At 32.6% G+C, this 12,081-nt stretch overlaps 1 protein-coding gene across 1 annotated transcript; it reads left to right on the forward strand.

Moving 5' to 3' along the window:
- Window positions 1–457: 457 nt before the first annotated feature.
- LOC104800326 (NAC domain-containing protein 83-like) lies at window positions 458–1,811 on the forward strand. The gene is made up of 3 exons (XM_010523124.1): window positions 458–877; window positions 986–1,233; window positions 1,309–1,811. Exons 1-3 carry the CDS (start codon window positions 697–699, stop codon window positions 1,660–1,662), a joined length of 783 nt encoding a protein of 260 aa, XP_010521426.1. The 5' UTR covers window positions 458–696; the 3' UTR covers window positions 1,663–1,811.
- Window positions 1,812–12,081: the final 10,270 nt, after the last annotated feature.

The following is a 12,081-nucleotide window of genomic DNA, read 5'->3' on the forward strand; positions in this document are numbered from 1 at the left end:
TGATTCACAAAAAATAATGAAACAAAAAAAAAGAGACAGGAGAGAATGTCTGTCCATATGGTATTTTTATGTGGATATCCGATATTAATGATGCATCTATTATTTAATTTTATATAAATAATTACTATTGTCTTAAGACTTTGATCTAAAAAGCTGTATTACAACTTTCTTACAAGAAAAATCAAGCTTGTGTTGATACACTTTTTTAAGTATGATTTTTCTGAATTTGGTGAAGAGTGTCAAGGTGATGAACAAAAGGGAAATGGTAGATGGTGGATACCAACTAAAATAAACAATGTACTAATAGTAATGCGTTTAAAGCTGGAAAACGAAATTATCATAACTTTGTTATATTAACATAATTAAATTACACGTATAAAAAAATGTAGAAGAATTAAAAATAAAATGGCGTCGAAAGGGTAAGGGAGGAGGTTGAGTATGGTTTACGCCAAACACATGGTCGTCTTCTCCGTCTTTCACTTGCTCTATAAAAATCCCTTCCCTTGTTTCCCTCTCCCTACACCGCATACCCACTTCTCTCTCTCTCTCTCTCTCTCTCTCTCTCTGAGAAATGTCAGTTTGTTCTGTTTCGCTCTGATTCCACTCTGCTTCCGCGGTTGACGATCTGGGTTTTTCGAATTTTCTCGCTCTGTTTCCTTCTTCGGGGTTCCTTCTGATTATCCCTGTTTGAGGCCCATGGAGAAGCTCAATTTCGTGAAGAATGGCGTTCTGAGACTGCCTCCTGGGTTTCGATTTCATCCCACAGATGAAGAGCTCGTTGTTCAATACCTCAAGAGGAAAGTGCACTCGTCCCCTTTGCCGGCTTCCATCATCCCCGAAGTCGATGTCTGCAAAGCCGATCCATGGGATTTACCTGGTGAGCTTTCAAATCCCCCTCTCAAATCGCGAAACGCTTGCCCACAGTTCGCTGAATGCGGTTTTTCTTGGGTTGTGATTCGCGATGGGTATTCTTCGATTTCTGCAGGAGGGTTGGAGAAGGAGAGGTACTTCTTCAGCACGAGAGAAGCCAAGTACCCGAACGGGAGCAGGTCGAATCGGGCAACCGGGTCGGGTTACTGGAAAGCGACCGGAATCGACAAACGGGTCGTGACGTCGAGAGGAAACCAAGTTGTGGGCATGAAGAAAACCCTAGTTTTCTACAGAGGAAAGCCTCCTCACGGATCTCGAACCGATTGGATCATGCACGAGTATCGCCTGGCTTCTCCTCCTCCGGTAAGTAGTGTCTCTAATCGCGTTTTAAGCCTAATTAATGAGATCACTAATCTTATTTTCTTTTTGGTTAATCAGAGTTCAATGGGTCCGACGAAGAACTGGGTCCTGTGCCGTATATTCCTGAAGAAGAGAGGCCACAACAAGAGCGAAGACGACGTCGATTCATGCAAAAAAAACCACAATTACTGCGATAATGACACAAATAATGATGATGGGGATCACCGAAATGATCCTAGGAAGAAATCGAGTCCTGTATTGATCGATTTCATGAGAAAAGAATGGACGACGGATTTGAATTCGGACCCGAAATCCCCGTCGGGTTCTGGTTCGAGCGGGGTGACGACGGAGGTTTTTTCCGATGAATCGGAAGATGTCGACGGGAGTAGTAGTAGTTGCAGTAGCTTCAATCATTTCAGAAGAAAAACATGAAACTAATAATGTTTTTAATAATTTATAATACGGACCCCTTCGTTTTTCTTAACTTCAGGAAAAAAACAAATCTGCCCTGTTTTTGGTTATGTTTTGTATTTTCGTGTAACAGTGGAAGAATATCAGAATAATTAACATCTTTTGATTGATCCAAGGAAAAAAAATAAACTAAATTTCACATTTCGTGTGTTTTTATACGAAATTTTCCTCAAGGGACAGACAATTGCGTATCAGCAACTTATTAGTGTCTAACACTTTTTTTATTTAACTAGGAAAAGACCGTGCGATGCGCGGTTATTATGTTTTATATTAAATATATTTTTGTTAAATTTATTGATATGAATGTTATTCAAAAATGATACATGATTTGTTATGAGAGTATGAAATCAAAACTATTCATTGTTATCATAGAATATTTAAATATAATTTTTTATTAGAAATTTAGAAGTTTATATACATTCGTAATTAAATATATAGTATATTTGAATTTTATGTGGTTTCATATTTGTTTTGAAGAAGTTAGTTTTACTATTTTATAAAATGTTTTTTGTAATATAATTTTTTATGTAATAAAATATTCTCTATAATTTGTAATTTATATTAGTAAATTAATTAAACAAATAAGATATTTAATAAAAATATTTTTTATAATTAATAATTTATAATTAAAATGCACTTAAAAATACCCATGAAAGTGAGTACAAAAGAAATTTAAAAATATTCTCTATATTGGACATGTTATGATTATGAAATTGTTGAATTAAAATAAATGATTTTTTTCACTTAATTATATTTTTACGAATATAATGTAGAGTTATGTGGAAAAGTAAATATAAATTTGGTGTTTATATTTTTTTAGGGGTGAGCAGTTCGTGAATCGGTTCGGTTCGGGACGAGAATGCATTTGTTGTGTTTTTTCGGTTTTACAAAAATAGATACCAATCGGTTTCTATATAATATTCGGTTCACTTCCAATTTTTATTAAAAAATATATTTCCTTTAAAAAAATTATTTGTTTGAAATTTTTGAAATTCGGTTAGTTTCGTTTTGATTTTAGAAAATTCAATTTTCTAAAATTAATATCGTTGGGAAATTAAGAACGGTTTGGATCACGAAAAATATCGTAATTTTCGGTTCAATTTTGAATAACCGAATTGAAACGTCCACCCCTAATATTTTTTTTATTTAGTTCTTAAATCAATATTGGTATCCAAAATTAATGTCATTCTAACTTTGAATCATTATAATCTATATTTTATATTTTGTTAAACTTAAAAGTCATTCATTATTGTTTTATAAAATTTATTGATATGAATTTTGTAAAAAAAGATAAACTTATTTATTTAATACATTAAAATATATCGATAAAATAAAATTACTAGACATTTATCATTACACATTATATTATTATATTGTCAGACTAAAGAATACTCAAATATATCCCGTGATTCAAATTTTTTTTTCCCAAATGAATACTAAAAAAAATGGCTTTATCATACCGTTATTAGTTTGAATTAGCATTGTCGTTTCACCAGTTAGTATACACATAGGTTATCATATCAAATATTTTGATATCGATTTAGATATAAATCCGATTTAATATTTAAGTAATTTAATTGTACCCGGTCCGGTTGACATTGATTGAAAATAAATAACCCTAGTTTCTTTCACTTTACTCTTTCTCATTTGATCGCAAACATATTTCGGTCAAATTTTCTGATTTGTTTTGATGATTTTTTTACGATGATATATTCTGTCGCAACTAGTTCCATCTCTAACCTCATTTTCCGATTCCATTGTCGAAGAAATTTGCTCACGAAGACGTCTATTCCCGAAGAACTCTGTTTATGAGTAATCTTTCAAATTCATCGAAGACATAATCATATAGATTTCATTTTAAAAAAATCGGGTTTTTTTAAGATTCATTTATGTGAAACTCGGTATTCTAAAAATAATACCGTTCGAGAATTTAGAGCGATTTTGATCGAAAAATACTGTATTTTTTTGTTCGATTATGAAGAAGCGTACCGAAACGCTCACCCTAATATTTTTTTTTCATTTAGTTTTGTAAATCAATATTGGTATCCAAAATTAATGTCATTCTAAATTTTGAATCTTGATAATCTATATTTTATATTTTTGTTAAGCTTAAAAGTCATTAATTATTTTTTTATAAAATTTATTGATATGAATTTCGTAAAAAATGATAAACTTATTTATTTAAATACATTTAAATATATTGTTAAAATTAAATTATTATACACTCATCATTACACATTATACTATTATATTGTCAAATTAAAGAATACTCAAATATATTTCTCGATTCAAAATTTTTTTTCCAAATGAATACTTAAAAAAATGACTTCATCATATTGTTAGTTTAGTGTAACTTGACATTGTCGTTTCGCCACATTAGTGTACACATAGGTTGCAAAGTTAAATATTTTACAATCGATTTAGATATGAACCCGAATTAACATTTAACCAATTTAATTGAACACAGTCCGATTAACATTGACCAGTTTAAAATAAGTAACCCTACTCTTTTTTTTTTTTTTTACTTTACTCTGTCTTATTTGATCGTAAATATGTTTCTGACAAACTTTCTGATTTCTTCTGATGATTTCCTATGACGATACACTTCGTCGCAGCTAGCTCCACCTCCGGTCTTTTTTTTTTCGATTCCACTGTCGAAAAAATTCTCTCTCAAAGAGGTCTATTTTCCGAAGAACCTTGTCTATGAGTAATCTTTTAAATTCATTGAAAACATAATCAGATAGATTTCCTCTAAATTTTTTTTTCAGGATTTTCTAAAATTCGGTTTCGAAAAATTCAATTTTCTAAAAATAATATCGTTCGAGAATTTAGAACAGTTCAGATCGAAAAAATTATCGTATTTTCAATTCGATTCTGAAAAATCGAATTGAAACGTCCATCCCTAATATTTTTTCATTTAGTTCTGTAAGTCAATATTGGTATCCAAAATTAATGTCATTCTAACTTTTGAATCTTGATAATCTATATTTTATATGTTGTTAAACTTAAAAGTCATTAATTATTTTTTTTATAGAATTTATTGATATGAATTTTGTAAAAAAAATGATAAACTTACTTATTTAATACATTAAAATATATTGGTAAAATCAAATTATATACACTTATTAGTACATATTATATTATTATTTGTCAGATTAAATAATACTCAAATATATTACCCGATTCAATTTTTTTCCCAAAGGAATACTTAAAAAATGATGTCATCATATAGTTAGTTTAGTTTGACTTGACATTGTTGTTTCACCACGTCAGTATACACATAGATTGCCATGCCAAATATTTTGAAATCGATTTAGATATGAACATGATCTAACAATTAACCAATTTAATTGAATCTGCTCCGACTAACATTGATCGGTTTAAAACAAATAACCTTACTCTCTCTTTTTTTTACTTTACACTTTCTCATTTGATCGCAAATATGTTTCGGTCAAACTTTCTGATTTTTGTGATGATTTTCTATGATGATACACTCTATCGCAGCTAGCTCCATCTCTAGCCTCGTTTTCCGATTCCACTATCGAAGAAGTTTCCTCTCGAAGATGTCTATTTCTCGAAGGACTATCAATAATCTTTCAAATTAATCGAAGACATAATCAGATAGAATTCCTTTTAAAAAAATCGGGATTTTTTAAAATTCGGTTCCAGAAAATATTGGTATCCAAAATTAATGTCATTCTAACTTTCGAATCTTGTTAATCTATATTTTATATTTTTTTAAAACTTAAAAGTCATTAATATTTTTTTATAAAATATATTGAAAAAATTAAATTATTATACACTTATCATTACACATTCTATTGTTATATTGTCAGATTAAAGAATATTCAAATATATTCCCCAAATATGTCATCATACCGATAGTTTAGTTTGATTTGACATTTTCGTTTCGCCATATTAGTGTATACATAAATTGCCATGCCAAATATTTTAAAATCGATTTAGATATGAACCGGATTTAACATTTAACCAAAATTTAATTAAATCCAGTTCGGTTAACATTGACCGATTTAAAACAAATAACCCTACTTTTTTTTTTCACTTTACTCTTTCTCATTTGATCGCAAACATGTTTCGGTCAAATTTTCTGATTTCTTCTGATGATTTCCTATGATGATATCCTTCGTCGCAGTAGCTCCATCTTCGATTCCACTGTCGAAGAAGTTCTCTCGCAAAGACGTCTATTTTTCGAAGAATCTTGTATAGCTGTAATCTTTCAAATTTATCGAAAACATAATCAGATAGATTTTCTTTAAAAAAATTCAAGTTTTTTTAAAATTTAATTCGGTTCGGTTTTGAGAAATTCGGTTTTCTATAAATAATACTGTTAAAAAATTTAGAACAGTTCGAATCGGAAAAATACCATATTTTTTGTTCGATTCTAAAGAACCGAATCGAAACGCCCACTCTTAATATTTTTTTTTCATTTAATTATTTAAATCAATATTGATTTCCAAAATTAATGTCATTACATTTTGATAATATATATTAATGCGTTTTTGCATTTTATTAGTGGGTAATGAATGTTTTTAACCACAATATTTTGGTATAATTTTATTTTATTATTTATTTATATATCCTAATATTCATGTGGACGGACGGTTTTTAAGTTTTATGAGTGGGATAATTAATACTTCTTACCACAATTTTTTGTATATATTTTTTTTGTTATTTTACTATAGGGTTTTTTGTTTAAATCAAATTAAATAAATTCCACATAAGAGATGTCACATAATGCCACATAAATTAAATTCTACATAAGAGATGCCACATAAAAGATGAGGTGGCTTTACAAAATATCTTGAAATCAATATTTTATATATATAGATGTCTTAATGATATTACTATATCATTTGTTTGATATAAATTTAGTAAAAATATTTACATATTATTTATTTGATTTAATACAAATATCGCAATCTAATATATGGATAAGCAGATTAAAACTGTAAAGAAAAAGCTTTGTCCAACCCCCAGCTGACGAAACTTGAGTCCAATTCATGCAGAAACCAAAGCAGATATCCATTCAAAAGGAGAGAAAAAAATAACTGAACAAAACTCGAAAGAAGCAAAGGATCATTTGGTACATATCAAGTATATATGGTTACTTGTGTAAAACTTTTTCCGTGATATTTATTTATCGTCATTGCGTAATATAGTGTTACCGGAAACTGTCTTCTTCGTGATGTGAATATATGTTTTAAATTTGTTGATGAAATAATAATTTCTGGAATAAAAACATTTTTCCATTGAGTGGTCATGTCATAATTTTCATCTTCAAAACTTTTTTTCCTAAATGAATAATAATTAATATCGTGTCTCATTACAAAATCTTTCTTTTTTGTTGCTTCTTAGCATCATTACAAATGTTCTAAACTTTAAATGCAACAGATAATTCGTTAATCTTGAAAACTCCAGAAAATTTAGATATCGATGAATATATTGATTTTCAATCATTTGTTGGAGCGTTATGAATTTTGCAGTTGTCCGAGCTTAGATACTATGTGTAATACTCTGAAACCCATTATCGATATTTAATTATTTTGGAGGAATAATTAAATAGATGGATCGTGAAATTTTCCGAAAAAAAATGGATAGCTCCTTATCGGAAGAAGGCATGAGAATCGTCACGCGAAAAAAAAAACTAAGTTGGTCCGGCTGACCAAACAATTGGTCAGCCCCGGACCAACTTAGTCAGCCAGACTGCGCTCGGGTGGACGGACCAAGGGAAAGAAAAGGAGAAATGGGGACTTGATCAGCCGGACCAATGTTGGTCAGGGGCTGACCAGAGAAAATAGCCTTCCCCACATGTTTTCGGCAACAAATTTGACCCGATTTTTCAGGAAGAAAACGAGCCCCACGCGTGGAAAACTCGACGAGCCGCCATTCCTAGGAGTCCCACCTATCCCCTAGAGTTGTCTCCTTGCTCTGAAGCTTCCCCGCTGCCCACAAAAACCTCCCTCAACCTCCACACATAATCATTTTCGGACAAAACAGAGGAAAGAAGGGAAAAAGAGAAAAAGGGAAAGAAGCTGAGGAAGCTTGGTCCGACACGGACCAGAATCTGGTCCGGCGGACCAAGCCTGTTTTTGACAAAAAATGGTCCGGATGACCAACAAAGAAGGAAACGGACCAAGTGAGAAAAAATTCTGGTCCGGGGCTGACCAAAAGTCAGTCCGTCGGACCAGATGTGCCCAGAAGCCAAAATCATTGACGGACCAAGGAAAAACGGGGCGATCCAAAGACGAGAACTGGTCCGGGGCTGACCAAAAGTTAGTCCGCCGGACCAGACCTGGAAAAAGAGAAATTCCACATTAAACCGAAGAAACGGACCGAGAACGAACGACACGTCTTGGTCGGGATCTGACCAACAGTGGTCAGGGGCGGACCAGACATGGAAAATGAATTAAGGAAAACCAAAAAGGATCAGGATGGTGAGGGTGCGAAATGCGAGAATGTCTCGTGCATGATTGTTTGGGGTAAAAATGCATGGCGTTAAACGGTGTGTTGGTTGGGACCAAACACCGTGAGACGCGAGATTATACTATGGGATTGTATGTACACGGGATGCACCCTATGGTGGATTCCATACGGTATGTATTATGTAAAGTCGTGTGCGACGTGACGGCCAACGTCACACAGGTGACGCGCGTGGGAGACGCTCATAGTCATGGGACTTGATTAGGGTTGAGGGCTAAACCTTATGGTGGATTCCATACGTACGAGCTAAACTCCATGGTGGATTCCATACGGGCTGTACCCTATGGTGGATTCCATACGGGATTTATTATGTTAAAGTCGTGTGCGACGCGACGGCCAACGTCACGCGGGTGACGGGCGTGTGAGACGCACCTAGTCATGATGACTTGACTAGAGATGATGGCTAAACTGTATGGTGGACTCCATATGGGATTGATGGTAATAAAGTCGTGTTCGACACGACGACCAACGTCATGGACTTGACGGACGTGTGAGGCGCTCCTAGTCATGCTGACTTGACTAGGGTTTAGCCATGGTGGACTCCATACGGACGTGTACGACTTATGTGATATAATTACGCGTTATCATTACTTGTATATTTTTTTGTATGTCATTGTTTTATCACCGTTCTCGCCGGAAACGGGATGACCGGGATCAACCCGGGCTACTCACTAAGCAGTGGTGCAGTCCTCGTGGGTTTATATTTTTTTTTCAGATCTCGAGGAGTACGAGTAGCGCAGCAGGACGGTGACGACTTGAGAGAAGCAACATCATGTACGGGTTTTGTAATTGAACTACGGGACTTGTATTTCCCATATTTTCTACGGTTGTAATAACTAACATTCGGACATGTGTGTTTTGCGACATGTATCGCGTAATGTACTTCTGCTATCTACTCTGTTTCAAAAAATGTTTTTGGATTTCGCATTTTTGTTTCCGTTTTATCGAGTTATCTTCTCGATTTTGTCCATGTGACACAACCTGTATAATATATACGGGTTACGGGTGTCACACTATGTTGTTTATCCCAGAAATTTGGAGAGAAAGAATACATTTACTTTGTTTACAGTACCGTTTCAGTAGTGTTTATGGATGTTAAAATTATTTTCTATATAAAATAATAATGATCGATGCATAGAATGAGTTTAGAAACTGTTGATACTCACCTTCTGTAATTATTTACAAAACTATTCATTTTTAGGGTAAATTATTTAAATTTAACTTGTTTTCTGGTAGAAATTTAGAATTTTATATACCTTTATACTGAAATATATATTATGTTTTAGATGTTTTTTCTTGTTTCATACTGCTATGGTTATACTATTCTATAGAATGATTTTTTATAATCTAATTTGTTATGTAATCGAATATTTATCATATATATTTTTAAAATTTATATTAATAAATTAATACGACGAAGACAACAACCAATAAACGATCAATACCTAAACTTTTTTTTTATTACTTAATAAAATCTGAAGTGTATAAAGTATGTGTATGTGTAAATATGTGCGGAGATATATATATTTTGATTTCATTTTTGTGTTGTCTTCTTGTCTGAATGAATTGTTCATGCTTTTGGGTTCAGATATGTTCCGTCTCAAAAGCTAGGGATCGTGAATTTGTTTGGCTGCCAAGTGTTGAATCAACTTGCTCTCCTTGCCGAGGGAATTAAACTTCTGGATTATTTTTTTTTTCTTTCTATTTTGAGGGCTTTTCCATTAAACATGAAGGCCATATTATGTTGTCTTGTTGGTGGTTCTTTCCTGTTTTGGTGTTTGCGAGTATTTTTTTTTATTAAATTCACAATGAACTTTATAAGTCCCTCCCATGGAACAACACAAGCTGTTAATGTTGTTTTATCTTTTACACGATTCTTCAAAACCCTCCATCGATTTCATCATTAAGGCACGGCCTTTACTGCGAATGAGCAGTTTTCTTTATCGGGTTATTGATCGAATCTGTCCGGTTTTCTTGAGCGTACCCTTTGAATCTGTCAAAAATTGTTGCTTGAAGATTTCTTTATGATCGGGGAATCAAAATTAGTAAGAACTGTGGAATACGATATTGTAGTAATTGTTTATGAATATGATAAAACAATCTGGTTTATGGAACATACGGAGAAGAGACAAAGGTATGACGCTACAACAAACAACATATCTTCTTCTTCTTCTTCTTCTTCTTGGGCTTATGTCTTGAACAATCCGATCGAAATTGCAGGTTGCAGAGAACCAAAACCATCATTCTCTATAGAACCCTAATGGCCAAGTTCTTTGGCAATCTCCTACTGTGAGTTCCGCATTCTGTTCGCTATCCTGCGTCGATTTCTCCGACCTGAAAAACCTGTTCTCCGATTTGATCATTGCTAGGGTTTGGTTCATGAACCTGCATTTGTCGTTGGTCTCTATGATTTTCCTCTCCAAGGTCAAGATCTCGCGGATCATGTCCTCCATTTGCTTTTGTTTCTTCAATGCCGATCTCCTCGCCGACTCTCTGTTCGATATCATGCGTTTCCTCGTCTTCTCCTACATCATCGCGTATCTTCCGCCATTTCTTGAATCAGGGCTTGACGTGAAGTATGGGCCGATATCTCCAATGCAAGACCCCTTCATTTGACTTCACTAATATATATATCGAATGCAAGACCTTGTCACATTGAGCACAATGGACCATGTCTAACGACAAAGCTGGATACGGAAGTTGTTTCGAAATAAAATTACCAATCATGGCAGGGACAGTGGTCGCATACTCTGCAATATAGATACAGATAGACACTATTGCATGATGACTCTGACGTCACGGAGGAAACGAAATACTAATATTAGTGTTTTAAGTAAAAGACAGATTTAGGGTCTTCACAATCATGACGATTCACATGGACGACGTTTGCAAGTGTTGGAGAAATCAATCTTAAAAAACCTTATTATGTAATAAATATCAAACCGTTTCTTTTTTGTGTAATAAAATCTTTTACCCCACTAACTAATCATGAATGTCTCCATTTAACGATTTTTACTCCACTAACTCTCATAAATTTCTATTTTTATTCTAAAGCATCCGTTTTAATTATATTCAAATTAAATTTAGAAATGTATATAACTGTAATATAAAAAAAATTCAATACGATGAGGACTTTACATTTTTTTATTTTTATATTCAATTTCAAACTTAAACTAATACAATACATTTTACTAAAAAACTAATTATATTTTATTAGTTTTGTTTTAGCATCTTATTTTAGATTCATCATTTCTCTAATTTTTTAGAAGCTTTTCGGTTAATTCTTATAAATTTATTTTGGACTAATCATTTTCATATTTTAAAAGTTTTTCATTTAGATCTACCATATTCCTTCTTAACCAATCAAAAATAAATAACATGACATGTAGGATGATAATGTGGCTTCATGAGAAACCTCCAGATCCAATTTTTATATATATAGATTTATTTGTATAAATCTTATTTAATTATTCATATTAGATCGTGTGTTGCTTAGTTGAGATATAAATACGAATTAAATTGTATCGAATAAAATATATATATATTAAATTTAATATAAATTGACAAAACTGAATGAATATAACAATTTTTAGAAAATAAAAATTTTCAATGAAAACTGATACGAATTAAATAGGATAAAAAAAATTTGCTTAACGGGTGTAATGGTGACACAAAACGTCTGTCCCGCCCCGAGTTCGAGTTCAAGTTCAAGTTGGGGAGAGAACACAATTCCAATCATATAGTTTGTTTCTAACCCTGAATTAGTTTGGATTTCGACCCAAATTATCAGTTTACCCAAAAAAAATTTGCTTGAGATTTATATTTTGTTCTTTTCCCCTTTCCTTTTACATTTTACTATTTTATATTATTGTATTTTTT

The sequence above is a fragment of the Tarenaya hassleriana genome, unplaced genomic scaffold (assembly GCF_000463585.1).
Source record: "Tarenaya hassleriana unplaced genomic scaffold, ASM46358v1 Cleome67, whole genome shotgun sequence".
Classification (NCBI taxonomy): domain Eukaryota; kingdom Viridiplantae; phylum Streptophyta; class Magnoliopsida; order Brassicales; family Cleomaceae; genus Tarenaya; species Tarenaya hassleriana.